The sequence below is a fragment of the Lagenorhynchus albirostris genome, chromosome 1 (assembly GCF_949774975.1).
Source record: "Lagenorhynchus albirostris chromosome 1, mLagAlb1.1, whole genome shotgun sequence".
NCBI lineage: Eukaryota > Metazoa > Chordata > Mammalia > Artiodactyla > Delphinidae > Lagenorhynchus > Lagenorhynchus albirostris.
This window is the reverse complement of record NC_083095.1, coordinates 67247326-67267095: the sequence shown is the minus strand read 5'-3', so window position 1 is coordinate 67267095 and position 19770 is coordinate 67247326. Positions and strand designations below refer to the sequence as shown.

The 19770-nt window shown below is 41.3% G+C and overlaps 1 protein-coding gene across 7 annotated transcripts in view; it reads left to right on the top strand.

Annotated features, from left to right (window-relative positions):
- Positions 1 to 19114, top strand: part of AP4S1 (adaptor related protein complex 4 subunit sigma 1) — a 59788-nt gene extending 40674 nt beyond the window's left edge. For 3 of the 7 annotated variants that reach the window (XM_060144037.1, XM_060144030.1, XM_060144043.1), the window contains 5 exons: positions 234 to 441; positions 3026 to 3112; positions 4805 to 4873; positions 8924 to 8935; positions 18579 to 19114. In XM_060144037.1, coding sequence (XP_060000020.1) covers positions 304 to 441; positions 3026 to 3112; positions 4805 to 4873; positions 8924 to 8935; positions 18579 to 18707 — 435 coding nt within the window. In that variant the 5' untranslated portion in view covers positions 234 to 303 and the 3' untranslated portion in view covers positions 18708 to 19114. Of the gene's footprint in view, positions 1 to 233; positions 442 to 3025; positions 3113 to 4804; positions 4874 to 5001; positions 5194 to 8923; positions 9006 to 14400; positions 14732 to 17427; positions 17534 to 18578 lie in introns of those variants that run through there. The other 4 variants (XR_009539647.1, XM_060144069.1, XM_060144061.1 and 1 more) reach the window with 4 other exon arrangements.
- The last annotated feature ends 656 nt before the right edge of the window (positions 19115 to 19770 follow it).

The following is a 19770-nucleotide window of genomic DNA, read 5'->3' as shown; positions in this document are numbered from 1 at the left end:
ATTGATGAAACAATTGAATGAATATGAGTAGAACTACTGTAGATACTCAAAAATGTTTTGGAGGATAACTAAGGAAAATTTATCTTTAGTTATTTATTAAAGTCTCATTTAGTTCACAGGAGTGAAGACCAATGTTATCAGAAGATGTTTTACTCTGGTTCATCTACAGAACACATTTAATATGATTCTTGAGAAATTTGATCTTGCCTTTCTGTTGTTCTTTTATCCTTCAGGTTCTGGTTACAGCTACCCCTCGCCATAACTTTTGAAATATATTTGGAAAAATACTGGCCAGAAAAAAAAATGATAAAATTTTTCCTCATGGTGAATAAACAAGGGCAGACCCGACTTTCTAAGTACTATGAACATGTGGAGATTAATAAGCGTACGCTTCTGGAAACAGAAGTCATAAAGAGCTGTCTCTCTCGATCCAATGAACAAGTAAGTTTCTGATTCTCTTTGATCTCTGCATTCAACTCAGCAGTGGCAAATTTATTATTACTGAGTTGCAGGGGCCATCGTTTTCTTTGAACTACATTCTTTCAATAGCTATTAGGGAAAATTAACAAATGAAGTGAAATGAAGACTGCCGCATAGCTCTCTTAAGGAAAATAAAAGCAAAGAAAATCAGGAAAAGTCTTGAGTTCATATTTAGGTCAGCATATTTGTCTTACTGCACTATGGAAGTGGCAGCTCAAATTTAAGCCTGCTAATAGACATACCTTTTTTTTTTTTGTTTATATGAATTCAGCCCTTGGAACTCTTAGGAGTGCCTGTAGCAGACGGCTTTCTTTAAGCCAAAAGATGAAGGTCAGATGACCAGTATAGAGGGGAACAGTCAAGACCCACTCTGTGCCGGAGGATAATAACATGATTCTCATGTGGAGTGCAGTTTTTTCTGCTTATCATTTTTATAAATTTACCACCAACGTAATACTGGAACAAGGAATTTAAAAACAAAACAAACTTGATTTGAACTTGTCTTATTATATAGATGGGAGAAATGGAAGTTAAAAAATTCATATGAAACAACAAATCTATCCATTCTGCCAAAATTGAGGTTAAATTAAATCGTTAAAATAATAGTAAACAGGAATTGTAAAAACTGAGTCTACTTTTACAAAGGACTTTAGTTGGAGAATTACTTAGTCTAGGCCCTAAACTTGGAATCCTTGGAAATCACTGAGCAAACTAATGCAAATTCAGAAAGCTTATTTAAATCACCCATTAATTTTGCTAGTTCTCTTTTTCACTGCATATGTAGAAAGGCTGCTCCTGGGAACCACTGGTAAGTCATAAAATATTAAGCTACATCAGTGCTCACAAGTTACGCATTAGAACTGTGTTTCCCTTGGCTTCTAAATTGATTTTCCAGTCAGAACATCTCAGAGTCCTCTTTGAATTACTACTTTGGACTGCCATGGCACACACTGCTTTATGTAGTTGTCAAAAGAAAACAAAAACTATTAAAGGACTGTGTTAATAGCCACATACTTTAAGTAAAGGTAAACAAACTGCAGAAGTATTTCTGTTTGAATCTTTCTACAGAATGTAGGCACGCTACAATTTCATAGTTTTCACTGATAGGTTACCCTCTGAAATATATGCTTTGAAATGAACATACCATTAGATATTTTTGAAGCATTCTAAATTATCTTAGATTTTAAAGGGAACCCATTGGGCTTTTAGCATAATCAGGTACCAAAGTAACACAATCTCAACTTCATTTTTATTTTATCCACAAAGGTGCTTGGATACTTTTTTTTTGAATGTCAGAAACTCCTGAGAGTCTTTGAAAAATGTTCCTCAGTTCTTTCAAACAGATTTTGTTTCGTTGAAAGATCTGACTGAACAGAAATAATACTGGCTCTACAATGAACCAAAAGCTGCAGAATGGTCCTGGACTTAATACTTTTATCCTAATGTCAAATAAAAGCCTCAAATGCCTCCATTATATAGATCGTTGAATGGCTTTCCCGTGGAAGAAATGCCATAATCAAAACTTGCAGCTTTGGAAATTCCTTGGCAGTCCAGTGGTTAGGACTCTGTGCTTTCACTGCCAGGGGTGCGGGTTCGATCCCTGGTTAGGGAGCTAAGATCCCACAAGCTGTGTAGCATGGCCAAAAAAAACCAAACCAAAACAAAACAAAACAACTTGCAGCTTCATTCCCAGGTACATCTGAGCACCATAGAGCAACATATCCCAGTGCAAAAAGTCATACCGTTCTTGCTCAGTCACATTTGGTCAAGCGCACCCAAAAATCCAAAGGAAAGGCAACACTGTACCTTCAGCCTGCTGTCCAATTCCTGTCCACCCAGTGCCTTCCTCTCCCCCTTTGTACAATGGCTTTAGGAAAGAGATGAATGGGAAGGGAGTTGTTTCCTCCACTAGTCAGTAATGGTAAGCTAGTTATTAATTCCTATAAAGCAATATTTACAGTGGGAGATTTTTGTCTAGTGTCTGCCACACAAAAGCCATCTTTAAATAATTTATAAAAAGAGCCTACATTGATTCTTCTCAAAAAGAAATCAAGATTTTTTCTTTTTTGCATGTGTGTATGCTCTGTATATTTGGCTCTTGAATGACTATCAGATAGTACAAACGGAATCTCTAATTGCTTCCAAAAGAGCCCAGGGGAGATGGAAAGAAGAAAATCTTCTTTATCATGTTGGCTTATTTTCACTTTTGGAGGCAATCTAAAATGCTGATTATTTAGTAGGCTTTTCTTTGCTGGCTGAGTTCCACACAGAGCCAAGCAAAGGAATAAGAAGAAGTACAGGTGGGAACCCATGTGAACACTCAGACATTTTCCAAGACCACTTCTCCACCTCCCACTAGAGATGCTTCCAAGCATTCCCGAGTACTGTGAGGAGGCGGCCAGCAAAGACTGTGTCACATCTTAATGTTGAATATTTCTAGGAATGTGTTGACAGATACTCAAATCAGAACCTAGAAATTATGCATGCCATTTTGAAGAAATCCCTGTCAACCACAGGAATTAATGTCTAATTGTGTTTTGTCTAGTGCTCTTTCATTGAATATAAGGATTTTAAGCTGATATATCGGCAGTATGCAGCTCTCTTCATTGTGGTCGGAGTTAATGACACTGAGGTAAGATAATAGAAGAGCTTATGGAAAATACAAGAAAATTAGGAATAACAGTCTGATTTTTTTAAAAATAAATTTATTTATTTAATTTTGGCTGCGTTGGGTCTTCACTGACACGTGCTGGCTTTTCTCTAGTTGCAGTGAGCGAGGGCTACTCTTTGTTGTGGTGCGTGGGCTTCTCATTGCAGTGGCTTCTTCTGTTGCGGAGTATGGGCTCTAGGCGCACGGGCTTCAGTAGTTGTGGCATGTTGGCTCAGTAGTTGTGGCTCACAGGCCCTAGAGCGCAGGCTCAGTAGTTGTGGCTCATGGACCTAGTTGCTCCATGGCATGTGGGATCTTCCCAGACCAGAGCTCAAACCCGTGTCCCCTGCATCAGCAGGCGGATTCTCGACCACTACGCTACCAGGGAAGCCCAACAGTCTGATTTTGATTCCTCCTTAAATTGACATTTTCTTCCCCACTTACCTCCATAACAATTATCTTGACTCTTGAAGGATATTGGTTTTTATCAAGGCTGGGGAAACTGTGTGGAAGAGATAAACCTAGGATTTTTTTTGGATTAGATGAGCAATTTGTGGAGAAGCACAAAACCACAGAATGCCTTCCTCGACCCTAAGCAATACCAGTTTCCTGCCCTCATTCAGTGTGGCACAGTGGGGCAGCTTAGCCAAGGGTAGGGGCCAAACAACTGTGACATTAAACATAGGCTGACATTTCAGAAGGCAGAGCAAACTGTAAATATGATTGTGTTGTAATTACATCTCATCAGATATTGTTCACCTTTTCAGAAATGGTCAGTCCCAGATCAATAGCACCTTTGGCCATAGAATCCCTGAAAGGGTATTTAAGATCTAAAATACTTTGAAATCTCAGTTGATTGTTTTTTTATCCATGAACCAAACTTTGAGATGGTTTCCCCATCTTCACAGATGGGAAAGTGATGACATGAAGACCCTGGGGGAAAACAAAACAAAACAAAAACCTGGCTTCAGCCAGTTGGTGATGAAGTCAGGGAGTAAACCTCAGAACTCTATAATCACTAGACACAATCTGGTTTCAATTCAGTTAGATTCATCATGGACTTTTCAAAAACTCATAGAGGTTAAGGTTTTCTACATTTCCCCTATTGATAAGCTTCTTTTAAAGAAATAAGTCCTAGAATTATTCTGAATATTTGTCAATAGGAAGCTGCTTTGCTCACATTATCTGTTTACCAAATGCTCTAAAACCTGGTTGCTGACTGGGCAGCTCCATGTCTGATTTCCCCAATAGGTCATATTAAAACTAACTGCACCCGGGAATTCCCTGGTGGCGCAGTGGTTAAGAATCCACTTGCCAATGTAGGGGACACGGGTTCGAGCTCTGGTCAGGGAAGATCCCACATGCCACGGAGCAACTAAGCCCGAGTGCCACAACTACTGAGCCTGCACTTTAGAGCCCGTGAGCCACAACTACTGAGCCCGCATGCCACAACTACTGAAGCCCATGCACCTAGAGCCCGTGCTCCGCAACAAGAGAAGCCACTGCAATAAGAAGCCCGCGCACCGCAATGAAGAGTAGCCCCCGTTCGCCGCAACTACAAAAAGCCCGCACACAGCAACAAAGACCCAACGCAGCCAAAAAATAAATAAATATTTTTTTAATAAATAAATAAATAAAAATAAAACTAACTGCACCCTTCCTTTTTTATTTCAGAATGAGATGGCAATTTATGAATTCATCCATAACTTCGTTGAAGTTTTAGACGACTACTTCAGCCGAGTGGTAAGTCTAATGACTGAAAAATGGTTTTCATCCTTAGCTCAATTTCCCAGAAATGGGTCTATGTCAAAAATATGTGTTAATGGGCCTCCCCGGTGGCACAGTGGTTAAGAATCCACCTGCCAATGCAGGGGACACGGGTTCGAGCCCTGGGCCAGGAAGATCCCACATGCTACGGAGCAAAGCCCGTGCACCACAACTACTGAGCCCACATGCCACAGCTACTGAAGCCCGCATGCCTAGAGCCCGTGCTCCGCAGCAAGAGAAGCCACCGCAATGAGGAGCCCCCGCTCACCACAACTGGAGAAAATCCACGCGCAGTAACAAAGACCCAACACAGCCAAAAATAAATAAATAAATACATTTATATATTAAAAAAAATGTGTTAATATAGAGCTTTAATGTGTAAAAGTTAAAAATCAAATGACACCAAATTTTCATTACCTTTCCTTCTGGCTCATCCAACGTGTTAGAAACCTACGTGTGTCTTAGATCTTTATAAAGAACCAGTTCTATAAGACTAAGAACCTCTTGTGTCTTTCTCTCAATTAAGATATTTTGCTATCGAACTTCCTCTCTCTTTTCTTCTTTCTTCTGCTTCCCCTCCTAGGACACCAGGACCCTTTTAGTTTAAGAATCATTTCCATCCAAACCCTTGCTTTGAGGATCAAAACCAAGTCACCTTAAGGAATACATGAGTTCCTTTCCAGCAGTCCTTTAACAGTTGTACTGAAATGTAATTTAATAACATACAGTTCACCCATTTAAAGTGTACAGTTTTTAGTATGTACCCAGAGTTGTGTAACCATCACCACAATCAAGTTTAAAATATTTCATCACCCCAGAAAGAAACACCATACCATTTAGCATTTCTCTCCCAATTATCCCCTCCACCTGCTCCAAGCACTAGGCAATCTTCAGTCTACTTTCTGTCTCTATAGGTTTGCCTGTTATAGACATTTTATATAAATAGAATTATATAAAGTACAATAAAATATGGTCTTTTGTGACTGGCTTTTTAAATTTAGCATAATGTTTTCTAGGTTATGCTGATCACGTAACATATACCAGCACTTCTTTTTTTATATAAATTTATTTATTTATTTATGGCTGCATTTGGTCTTTGTTGCCATGCACGGGCTTTCTCTAGTTGTGGCGAGCGGGGGCTACTCTTCGTTGTGGTGCGCAGACTTCTCATTGCGGTGGCTTCTCTTGTTGTGGAGCCACAACTCTTCGTTGTGGAGCACGGGCTCTAGGTGCACAGGTTTCAGGCCGGCAGGCGGACTCTCGACCACTGCGCCACCAGGGAAGCCCTGGCAGACTTCTTTACAGGGCAATCGACTAGCCTGTTTTCATTGCCTCAGTGCAGTTTGTTCTTAGAGTGTGGTTCCTGGACCAGCAGCATAATTATTACCTGGGAACTTGTTAGAAGTATAAACTCTTGGCCTACCCCAGACTACTGAATCAGAAACTCTGGGTTGAGGCATAGCAAACTGTGTTTTAAGAAGCCTTCCAAGTGATTCTGATGCATGCTTAAGTTTGAGAACCACTGCCTTAATGCATGAGGCTTGCTGTCAGCTATTTCCTAATTCAGCGGTTGGAGCTGGGCAGCTGCCTAGTGGCCTGCGACATGGTAGTGCCTCTAGCTAGGAAGGGATTGGTGCCCTCCAAAGCTGAAAGAGCAAGAGGTCTGGCCATTCCAGAGACTGGCCTTGCAGGGACAGGGGGCATTGGGTCTGGTTTTAAAATCCATCTTCTTGGGCTTCCCTGGTGGCGCGGCGGTTGAGAGTCCGCCTGCTGATGCAGGGGACACGGGTTCATGCCCCGGTCCGGGAGGATCCCACATGCCGTGGAGCGGCTAGGCCCGTGAGCCATGGCCGCTGAGCCTGCACGTCCGGAGCCTGTGCTCCGCAATGGGAGAGGCCACAACAGTGAGAGGCCCGCGTAATGCAAAAAAAAAAAAAAAAAAAAAAAATCCACCTTCTTATTGATTGCTTGGGGAGAGCACTATAGACCAGCACTTTCTGTCCAATAGAACTTTCTGCAGTGATAGAAATGTTCTCTATCTGTGCCATCCAATGTGGTAGGTGCTAAGCCACATGTACCTCTTTAATATTTGAAATGTGATTAGTGTAAATGAGGAATTGAAATTATAATTTTATTTAATTTTAATTGATTTAAATCACCACGTGAGGCAGGTGGTTACCATACGGACAGCATAGCTGTAGTTCCGGCTTATCTCCTGATGACCACTTTCTTAGACAGACTGGTTGCAAGTCAGGGTCTGTGATTCAGAGCTGGCCATGGTTAGTCACTTTAAGGGAACACCTATCAAGAAGAATATAATTTCCCAAAATAGCAATGTTTTAAACCTAGGAGAATAAAGCATGGGTACAGGCACTATCATTGCTAAGGTTTTAAAAATTATTATATTCGGTAACTAAGAATAAATAGCAGGTTGCTGAATTTTAGCTGTTATTCTAGGGAGAGAGTCAGTGACCACATAAACCACAGAAGTAAAGATTAGAATTTAATTTAAGCCAGGTGATTATACAGGACTTGGAGAGTACTAAGGGATGACCCGGTTTAGGATGACAGTAGCAAAAAGAAGAAAAAGAGGAGAGAGAAGAGAGCCCTGGGAAAGAAAATAGAATCTGTCCCACTCATGGAGAATGCCTTGTCATCTAAGATTTATTTTTAGGTTTGTGAGTTTTAAACAGTTTTTCTGGGGCTATTTTTAATCTTAGAGTTTCCAAATCTTAAATTTGGAGATCAATCTCATGCTGTCTGGGCTGAAAGAAGCATCTTAACATCACGTTTCAAAACAGAAAGCCAGCCCAGTTAGCTTCCAAAGAGGCAGTTTTGCAAGAGGTGAGGGCTGTTGCTGTTGAGGAAGTGGGATCAGAGTTGTCAGTGCTGCACTTGACAAACCTTAAGTCCTTTCAAAGATGAATTTAGCGCTTTCATCTTTTCTCCATCTATGACTTTTTCAGGACATAAATTTGTTCATTAAAAAAAATTAAAAATACATATGAGCAAAAAGAAAGGGTAGATCATCAGTGAGCATGCCGTTTATTGATACATACTGTTAGGTACATTGCCTTTTAGGCTTTATGTATCTGTGTCTAACTATATCTATATCTATCTATATATATACAGGGGATAATGCTGTATATACCATTTTATGACTAGCTTTTTAATTTTTATTTATTTTTGGCTGTGTTGGGTCTTTGTTGCTATGCACGGGCTTTCTCTAGCTGCGGTGAGCAGGGGCTACTCTTCGTTGTGGTGCATGGGCTTCTCATTGCGGTGGCTTCTCTTGTTGTGGAGCACGGGCTCTAGGTGCATGGGCTTCAGTAGCTGTGGCTCATGGGCTCTAGAGTGCAGCCTCAGTAGTTGTGGCGCACGGGCTTAGTTGCTCCGCGGCATATGGGATCTTCCCGGACCAGGGCTCGAACCCGTGTCCCCTGCATTGGCAGGCAGATTCTTATCCACGGCGCCACTAGGGAAGCCCCAGACTAGCTTTTTTATTTAACAGTATGTCAGGACTTATGTACCTATGTCATCATTTGTGGATTTGCTATAATTTATTTAAGTAGACACTTGATAGACACTTAGCTTGTTTTCAGCAATTTGCTACTATAAATAACATTACCCTGAATATGCTGTCACACATCATCGTGCCGTTATTTAACTGTTCCCTTAGGAGAGACTTCTAGAAGTAAAACTGATGGATTCAAACTGTGTGCACATTATTACGATTTTGTATATACCTATCAAATTACCTATGATCTGTAAAGGTTGAATTAGTTTATTCCCTCTACACTCTAAAGGTGAAATGTTCTAGCCTATAAAAGTCCTCTAAACTGCAGCCTATTTCGTTTTTTTAAATCGCTGTCCCAAACTCAGGGCCTTCCCACACTCAGGCTTCTCCCTACAGAGCAGCCTCTCCCACCTGCTTTCAGGCTGGCAACCAGAGCAGCCGCTGTCTCTGCTAAGTGCATTGTGTCCCAGTGTCTCCTTCTCATCCTTGGACTCTTTTCTCTTTTCCAGAGTGAATTAGATGTATCCTTTTTCAGTGCTGTGAACCAAGTTTTCCATAGTGCTTGGCAAAGAACAGGCTAGTCTTGATCAGGTAAGTGCCATGGGGCAGGAAACCAATTCAGCCGCATCCAGAATTCAGAAGGCTAATCATCAGCAGCTCTGACAAGACAGCCGGAGGCACAGGTGCTTTGCAGAAACCCTCCACCCTTTTTCACAAAGACGATTCTTGTACTTTTCAGACAGGGCAATGCTATGGTGGTCGTTAATAATCACTCTTATATATTAATTTAACTTTTGCATATGGAATAGACTTTTGCAGAATTTAAATAACACAGCCAGAAAGTGCTTGGGCCTCCTGGAGAGAATGGATTTCCACAGCTCTAGGTATAAATCTCCAGAAATTCCCCACATGATCAGAAGAAGGCCTTCAGGGATGATAAACTGGAAGGTTAAAGAAATTGCCTGGCTTGTATTCATCTCCTTTTATAGCAGAGGAAGCTCTCCTTTTCTTCTCTTCTCCTTTTTAAATCAAAGTATCCAAGGGCCCCAAGAACAAGCATGATTTACTTAGAATGTTGCAGGCCTGCAGATTTGGGCAGGAGCCCACTGGGCTTTGTGTCAGTGCTTTGGAGGCAAGTTGTCTTTTAAGTTAATCTTTACTGCGGAAATCTGCTTACCACTTGAACGCAATAAATAGGTGTCCTTTGAGAAAACATCAGGCTTGAATATGAAATAGTAACATTAATTATAACAAATATATATTAATTATAACATGTTTATGTGTGTGTATACACACACGCACACGCGCACACACACACACACACATACACACATACATACACACATACACATACATACACACACACACATTAGATACCTATGCCCAGAAACAGTATGCCAGTATATTCTGGGGAAATGGCCATTTACCTTTTACTATTGATAGAAAATGTCATGTTGATAAACTTGATTTGCAGGCTGTATTTGAAGCCTCTTTAAATCAGTTGGGGAAATCTGAGTGCCCTCTAGTGGTGAGTGACCTAAATCTGTGGTCCTTTTGACCTAGGAGACCCAAGACCAGGCTGTATATATATTAGGGTGTATTTTTATGCAGCATGTCACATTCCATTTTAACTAAGTCCTTTAAAGCAATTCAAAATAAATCTCTTCCTCCTTGTACAGGGTAATAAGAAAAATGACTTTTGATTTAAGAAGTCATCAGGAAGACAGCAAAAGCTAATAGTTACTTTACTGGGAATATAGATACCCAAGTTTTGCTTTCATTGCTGCTACCAACTGTCTGTGTGTATCAGACAAGACACATAACGCCCTCATCTCAGAATGACAGAATTAAACTAGAAGAGCCTTAACACCCTCTCAGCCTTAATGTTTGATGTTGCCATGACTAGGTAACTGAGCTATCTTACACCTAGAACAGGATGGGAAAGTCTTATAAGTCTAGATATTCAGAGAAGTAAAGTGAATCAGATATAGTAGGATGTGTATTATAGTTGGACTCAGTGTGTTGATGTGTCTTATATACTGACTAGGTGTTTATTAAAAGTAGAGATGGGTTTGTCTTTGTATCCCTCTAGTGTATAGCATAGGTCCATGTAATGAACTCCAGCATTCTTGCTTGAATTTAATTTTCACACCAAAGCACACAATTTTCATCCTTACCCTGCATTTTACTTAGTTTCATTTTTGCCTTCTCTTCCTCTCTGACCAACTTATATATTCCTGTTCTTGGGAAATACTTAGGCACATCCACCTGACAGATTAGGAATTTTGCATAATTTAGAGAAGGGAACTAAATCTCTCTAGACCTGGAAGTGTATGTCTGTGCTCAAGCTGTAAATTCACGTGGCCCTCCCATGGTCTAAAAGTGCAGCAGGGGGCAGGGCAGGCAGGGCATGGGGCACCTCTCTTCTATTGAGATTCTGAAAGAGTTTCTACCCTCAGCCATCTGAAAAAGGTCAAATTACAAACCCACGACTCGATTCTGTCTCATACATAGTTTTTTTGTTTTTTGTTTTTTGGCCGGGCTGCGCAGCTTGCAGGATCTTAGTTCCCCAACCAGGGATTGAACCCAGGCCACGGCAATGGAAGCTCGGAGTCCTAACCACTGGACCTCCAGGGAATTCCCCACAGTTCTGTGTAACTGTCACGTTGAAGAAGTCCAGGGAAAACTTTACACATCAGTTTCTTAACAGTAAGACAAGGGAGCCTTTTAGAGGTGTGGCCTCACAGACAGACCGCATCACCACCCTGGTAGCACGTAACCAGGAACCTACCAGAGCAGCTAACATTGTGCCAGGGAAGCTTCCTTAGGCCTTGAAAGGTTGGACCAGCAGCTGATATAATTGCAACTTGGAACCGGTTCTCCCAACACTCAAGAGCACATAACCTTTGTGTTTGCTCAGATTAAGGAAGCCTTCCACGTCCGTCTGCTTGGAACAGACATGATTTAAGGCTCAGTCTTGTTGCAGCAACAGGAAGGTGGAAGTCCAAACCTTATGGAACTCCCAAGAAGCCCTTTACTCGCAGTCTTTCTCCAGAGACTTTACCGCCCTGCAGCCTTTTAAGAAGGGAGCGGTTTTCCAGAGCCTGTAGGCTTAGACATTGGGAAATTAAATGCATTGTTTACATTTTTCCCTAGTATGGGCTTGTTCTACTTCTAAGAAGACTAACGTCACAGAGCAAGGCAGATGGGTTATTAAAAAGAAATGACATAAGCTCAGGAAATCAGGACAGAAATTCTGGTTTGTTGAAAACCCTTCTACTAAGTGGAAACTCTCTGTTGCAGAGTAGTCTCAAGTGGGGCGGCCTGTACCCCGGGGACTGAGCACATCAGGACCTAAACCGTTCACGTGCGCTGAAGCAGCCCTGGTACCCTCTTTACATTCCACTCCACCCGCGGGGCTGAAATGTTGCCTGAGGACTTCTGTGGGGAAAGTTTGCCCTGCCTCATACTTTGGTAGACTTATTTAAGACTTCAAATTCCACGAATTAAGATAGTTTTTAGGAACCAACTGATGAGCTTCTCAATATGTGCTCAGCTCCAGAGCCCCAGGTTTGCCGGATTCTCCAGACAATTCATAATTCAAAGGAGCAGTCGGATCCCCTTCTGCTAAATAGTCAGAGGATGGCACCCACGAACAGTGCTGTGTAGAAGTCCAGTTCCTCCCCAGTTCAGTGCACACCTAATGTGTGTGAAGGCACCAAAACCCTTGACACCCCTTTTGGTATTTGGTGGCCTTAAAGAGGCTTAAAGACTTGGTTAATTTTGGCTAGAATGGAATGCAGCAGTACTGTCTTCAGACCCAGACAACCAGGGTCCCCTTCCTGGGCCCTGTGCTTTAGAGGACGCTACTCTAGCTCTCCTTCAGCAGCACCCCTCTCCATGGGGTAAGAATGCTTACCCAGAGCCGGCAGGGCCCCCCATCCACTCCTTGACCACCCTCCAGCACCTGGGTCCCCAGAATTTAGCGGGTACCTGGTCATCCCAGTGCCTGCTGCCAGGGCCTGTGCAGGTCTCTTTACCACCCCAGGACTGGAGGCAGGAATAATAGAGAGGCTGGGATGGTAAGGGGGGTATTCCACATGCATGCCTGGGAGGAAAAGCCAGGAACAAGCTGGGGTTCCTATTTATATTCTTGTGCCCCCTCCCTGACAAATATAGGATAGCTCTAGAATCCAGAATGTTTTCTTCATTCAAAAATATCTTTAAAAAAAATCTTCAGAACACTCATGTTTTTACTTTGTAAGTCCTTAAAGTCCAAAAGCTTGAGCAATTAATTCTAGAGCCTAAAAGCTCATATGCGTGATGTGAAACATGCTCTCTTTACTGAAGCTGAGGGTGGGCGAGTAGGAAGGGCCTCCATCCTCTTGCACTCTCTATGACTCAGCTAGTTATCTACCAGGGTGTGCCCTGGAAGACTAAAAGCACCCAGCCAACAGTAAGAGCACCGCTAAGATTTGCAGTCAGGCCCTGATCAGGCCCCAGGCCCAGTAGGGGGACGTCTATCTGTCGTTCCTTCATTACTTTCCTAAAATCCCAAACACCTTTAGAGGTCCAGAAACTAGAACAGGGCTTCTCCAAATAGGAGATAATTTCAGCCTGACTTAGTGAGAAATCACAAAAGTAACTTGTTCAACTAGGGGCTATGGAAATACTGACAAGAGGACCAAAGATATTCTCTAGGGAAACCATCCAACACTGAAGTGGCAGCTTCCAGAGGAACTGGAATTTTCTCGATGGTCTCTCAGAAAGTTAAAATAATTAATTATTATTACAAAAGGATTTCTTTTGAGGTATGGTGGAGCATGTGACTACATCAGGAATAGCGTGATCATATCAGAAAGGAGTAAACTAGCTTTCCTCTCCCTGAAGGTTACTTTTGGAGTCATAGGGTTTGACTGCTTTGGAGTTGGAAGAAAACTACACAATCATCAAGTTAAAATCTCACTTTTTAGACAAAGAGGCTGAGGCTCAGAGACCGATACCAGTTCTGTCCCAGAGTAGCTCTATGGATTGATTGTTCCAAACTACAGAGCTACTTTGGCACAGAGCTGGTACTGGTCTCCGGGTTTCCAGAGCCTTTGATTCTAGGGCTACAAATGTGATTTAAGATTAAATTTGACACACTTTTTGAAAATTCATAATCATCTGGAGTAGATTGTAGCAAATTAGTCTCTAAGAAAACATTTATAAAGTGCCTGGCACCATGCTGTCTTGGTGTTTCCTGAATTAGGGAAGAAGTTTTAGAGAAACCCTCGTCTTCGGTCGGAGGAGTCATAAATAATGAAAAATTCTGAAGCGAATACCTGAATGTCTTGATAAGAGCATGCTTTCCAAAAGCGACGTTCACGTCAGAGATTCCTAAACATCTTTTCCTTTTGAAAATATGTCCATTGAAGCAGGGCTGCAAGAGAAGAGAGCAGGCCCCTGGGCCCAAGGGAATGTGTGCAGCTGGTCCAGTCTTTGGGAAGGGCAGGCAAGGAGGGGTAAGGGGGCCACAGCCCTCTCCAGCATGAGAGTTCTAGTCAAGTCATGAGTGATGAGTCTCAGAATTATGAACAGTCTCCAAGGGAGTCAGCCGTTCACCTGGGAAAGGGATGTGAAAGTTCCAGATTAAACAGTTCTGCCTTCCAGGCCATTTTGGCCCTCCCTAGCCTTAGCCATCTCTCTATATCCTTTAAGTGTGTTTCTGAGTCCTTTAGGTGCCATATTCATCCCCTACTATTCCTCCTATCCCTCTCTCCAGGTCCCTCTGCCTTACCCCCACTCCTTCTGTTCTATGCTTCTGGGTTCTGTTTTACTCAGGAATAGTGGCAGCAAGCTATGAGAAGCAACAGAGAATCTGGGGGAAAAAAAACAAGAGAATGACAGGCTCATTGACCCCAGTGCTGACTGATATTTGTGTAATTTTACATAAGCCTATATAAACTTAAAAAAAATTACACTGGGATGTCTTTGTTGCTTTCAGAATATGAATGGATCTTTCAGGAAAACCTACTTAACAACAACAATAAAAAAACACTCCTTGGGGCTTCCCTGGTGGCGCAGTGGTTGAGAATCTGCCTGCCAATACAGGGAACACGGGTTCGAGCCCTGGTCTGGGAAGATCCCACAGGCCACGGAGCAACTAGGCCCGTGAGCCACAACTACTGAGCCTGCGCTCCGCAACAAGAGAGGCCGCCATAGTGAAGAGGCCCATGCACTGCGATGAAGAGTGGCCCCCGCTCGCCACAACTGGAGAAAGCCCTCGCACAGAAACGAAGACCCAACACAGCCAAAAATAAAAATAAATGAATAAATAAAAGATTACTATTAATAAAAACAAAAAAAACAACAAAAAAAACCCCACTCCTTTTCAGTGACCTAATTAACTAAAGGCCATACTAAGCCTAAAAGTGAACACAAGACTATTACAAGGAGAGTATATCCAGAACTATGCAGAATCTTCATGATAATCTTCCATACAGTAGCATGTGATTTTCAGTGGGAAATGTGAACACATTGGCTCTTTGCAACTTATCTAATTCCATGGGCAATTGAGTTAAAGTATAAAAAAAAAGAGAACACGTTTTTTCCCCACTGTACTTAAAGAACTTTTTCTTTTTCTTTCTTTCTTTCTTTCTCTCTCTCTCTCTCTCTCTCTCTCTCTCTCTCTCTCTCTCACTACGTTGGGTCTTCGTTGCTGTGTGCGAGCTTTCTCTAGTTGGGGCGAGCGGGGGCTACTCTTTGTTGCAGAGCATGGGTTCTAGGCACGTAGGCTTCAGTAGTTGTGGCTCTCGGGCTCTAGAGTACAGGCTCAGTAGTTGTGGCGCACAGGCTTAGATGCTCCATGGCGTGTGGGATCTTCCCTGGCCAGGGATCAAACCTGTCCTGTGTCCCCTGCATTGGCAGGTGGATTCTTAACTACTGCACCACCAGGGAAGTCCGAGCTAGAATCTTAAAAGAAAAAAAAAAAAGAAAAGAAATCAAATAAGACAAGGGATCTGAGGCCAAAATCTAGAATTAGAAAGTTTAGTTTCTAGGCTGGGCTCTTCCTTGGAATTGCTTTTGAGGTCCCATTAGAATGTATGCTGCTCAGTTTTCTCTTATTAAAGGAGAACTAGACCACCACAGTGGTGTTAAAATACCATGATGAAAAAGTGCTTTATGATCCAGAGATCAAAATTCCAATGTATGAACCAGAAACATTTCAATCACTCTAATTAAAAAATTGATTTCAAGTGGCACTAATATTACTGAGGTCCTACGCTATTCAGCTCCAATCCACATTACATAGAAATTCAGAAAGGCTCTAGGTTTCCGCGTTGGGAGAAAGTGGGGCTTTATGAATCTGTTCTTTAAGAGGCTCTTTCTAGTTCATATCAGCTCCAACCTTAGGGTGCCCATTAAGGTAAACAAGTTTCCTCAAGGATCTTTAAGTCAGTTGAATTCAGTAAAACCTAAGGTTGGACCCTCTTAAACTAGTCATTCTCAGCTCATCACCTTAATAGACCAACAGCTTGTGCCTTTCTTGCTTCCTCCTATTCCAAATGTCAGGGCTAAAGTGTGTTTGCCTCTGCTTATTGCCACGGGACTTGGCATATAGGGCATTTTTTGGTCCCTGCTCACCTGGCTTGTAGCCCAAATGCCATTACTCTTGGCTTTTCCAGTGTGCACAAGTAACTCATTAACCAAATCAAGATGTGAACAACAGCTGGATTCTTATTTTCAAGAAGCCACATGATTCCAAGGGGAAATCAGTTTTCAGGCTTTTGCCTCACATTCGATTTGGTCTGTGGTTTCCCTTTATAGTGCCAGAAAGTTGCATGATTATTAGAGGTTTCAGCCAGATACTGAGATAGACAGGCAGTCACATGCCCACAGTACCAAATGCCCTCACTGAGCAATTCATGTTTCCAGGATGTTGGGAAATTCAGACTTGCTGAAGGACCTTGTCCTTGCATTGTGAGGATGTCAGTGGTTGATATGATTCAGCAGTAAATTCTAATCTGAATTGCAAAACATTGAGCTAGTTGTTCAAGGGGACATCTGAATTGCTGACCATATTCTTGCCAAAGATGGAGCAGTCTTCAGAGCAGCTTGATCCCTGCATCGATTCAAATAGAATAGATTAAAATGAGATCTCCTTCTACCTCAGAATCACCCTGGATGGGTTGACATTTTCAAAGGCACTAGGCTTTAAACAACAAGGTCCTATTGTATAGCACAGAGAACTATATTCAATATCCTAAGATAAACCATAATGGAAAAGAATATTTTAAAACAGAATGTATATATATGTGTATAACTGAATCACTTTGCTGTACAGCACTAATTCCCACAACACTGTAAATCAACTATACTTAAAACAAAAAACCTTGACACCAAAAAAAAAAAAAAAAAAAAAGGCACTAGGCTTTCATTGCCCTTAGTGAATACAACAGGGGGATTCTACAGGGCATTTTTTTCATGCAGTCACCTGTGCTTCCCAGCTCTGCCTTCCTTTATACCTGGCTGTCATTCCTACCATGTTCTGGCTTCTGGGTCTGGTGAAGAGGATTAAGTCAAGCGCCTAATATTCCAGTCCCAATTTGGCCATGGACAAAGCAATCATCCATCTAATTGGAAGATATTATTAATAGGTATAACAGAGTAAAGCTTTTTTTTTTCTGGGTCACTTTAGGACAGTCCCCATGGGCTCCTGAAAAAGTTTATTCTGCTGGAGAACTATTCGCACAGAGCTTAATGAGATATTAACACAGAGCCTAATAGAAACTTAAAAGTCATTCACAGGATTGTCTCATTCTCTATAGATGTACTTTACTAAACAAATACAATAGACTTGAACGTCTGGAATTATTGGGAAGAAAAATCAGGTGGTAATGGCTCATTTTACAAAGATTCACTAATTATGAACTCCCATAGTGCATTTAATCACTCGCTTGTTGAATGAAGTTTGCCTATTTGAAACAATCTGTCAGCTGTTTTTTGTTTTGTTCTGTCTTTTTCTAAACAGACCAGGATTGTGCTCTTTAGTGATGGAAACTTTAGTAAAGCATAGAATTTAGAAACGTTCAACCGTTATCATCTTCACTCTCAAGAGTTTCTCTCTTCCAGAACAGGTCAGTTCTCTCTTCCAGTTCAATTTCACAAAAGAAAAGTTAGGTACTCAAATGAAGGGACTACTGGAGGAAGGACTTGGCTCTAATTAGCTAGACATCATAGTCTAGCAGTGTTTTCTTCTTCTCCCATGCCCTGTACTAACTTTCCAATAAGAACGTCAGTAATCTAAAGTGGCTCCATAATTCTCAAATGAGTATTTTTAGAATGCTCCATTTATAAGAGGTACTCTCCTGAAAATCGGAATTTTTATCTCCTTGGGAATTAAGTCAGCATTGCCTTTTCTTCATTCATTTCTCCTCGTGGTTATTTTTTTCTTTTAGCCTGTCTGACACAAAACATGCTCAAGGTGCAGTACTGTAAAGGCATGTGTTTTGGGGTGGAGGTTTGAGGGCGGAGGGAGAATGTATACTCAGCAGCCTCAGGCCTCTCCTGGGAAGTCTGGAAGCAGAGTAGTTAAGCCCAAACTTTCGGTTTAAATTCCAGCTCTGACAACTACTAGCCATGTGACCGTAGGCAATGGCTTTTTGTTTGTTCCTGTTTGAAATTTGTTCCTGTGTAAAATGAGGATAATGTTAGCATGTACATCACCGAGTCGTAGAGAAGACTGAAATAATACATGTAAAACACTCAACACAATGCCTGGAACACAATGAGTATTCAATAAGTCATGGCTATTACTGTTGTTATTATTGTCTGGGAAGACATTGTTCTTGAGGTCAGGTCACACTCTTACCAAAATTTACTTGCTTTGTTCTCCAGCTCTTAGTAGAGATTCCGTCTCCCTCTGGCTAAAAGGTATAGCCGTTCCATTTCTATGTCTATTGTCCAGTTAGTTAGCCTAGCCAAGGTGAAATTAGGTATATATGTGTACATGAAGGTAATAATTTCTAATATAAATACCAATTTTAATTTCAGGAATTCTGTTAAAAAAAACACAAAACCTTCATGCTTAGACTAATTTACACTGGAAAAATTCCAGGCAAAGTCATAAGTTATTATTTACTGAATGTTAACATTTTTATAATTTCCTTAATATGACCCTAGATAATGTTTAATTTGGATAAAGTACACATCATTTTGGATGAGATGGTGTTAAATGGCTGCATTGTGGAAACGAATCGGGCAAGAATTCTTGCCCCTCTACTAATTCTTGATAAGATGTCAGACAGCTGAAAACAGAAAGGCTCTGCCAGACAACATCGACTTACAGGAAATGAGGACACCATGGAATACCTCTCAACATCACTAGCCCAAAAGATTCTGGAAGACCAAACACTGCAAAATGGGCTGTCCTTCCAAAGACATTTAAAATAGGTGTTTTCCACAGTTCCTAAACGGAAAACAAAACTATTTTAAAACATGATGCACAAAGAAAATTTTTCTCTAAACGGAGAGACAAGTTTTATTTTCTGAACATAAACATTTTTTTCTCACTTGTTTAGATTTTGTGGAGTACTGAGGGAAACTCTTTTGGTCTCTGCTTCCCTTTGCAAAGGGATAAATTCAGGAACAGCATCATGGGGTGGGAAGAAAATGTGGCACCTCTCTGTTGGCCAATAAACTTTTAAAATTGACTTGAACATGCAGAGCACTTTGAATAATACTGTTTTCTGAATGCTATCTTTTTCCTTAAAGTCAAAATATGTGTACCTAATGAAAATTGCAGAATCAAATATTCTTTGCCAGTTTCTAAAAGCCTGATATCCATTTTATGGGTACTTGGCAATTACAAAGACATCATGTAATTAACTCTATAGAGAATGTTACTACCTAATAATGAATCGCTAAGACAACCATTATAGCTATCCTATATGCCATATTGTAAAGAGTTAGTCTTATTAGTAAACTTATTTGTAAATGAAATTTAGTTCGAAGTTTAAAAACAGAATGCAAGAGAATATATCTCTGTTCAGGTTGCCATGAAATGACTCCGTCTTCCCCTCCCTTTTATTCCTTCAACCCCTTCTCCTGGAATGTGTTGAAGCAAAGAAAACTGCTAAGTCACTATAGAAGAGCAATGCTCTGATCCTCCCAAACCTTTCTGTATATATGCTTTTGCTTCGTTAACAGTAGGAGATACAGAGCTGTCTTAAGTAAAAGCATGTTCATGTGCATGTTAGGGTAGGAGGGCAAGTACATTGGAGGACACAGAAATATAGTCTTGATACATGAAGACACTGTGCCATCCTATGGAATTCCAAGAGTTCTTTCACCTACAACACTCTGTCCTCCAAAA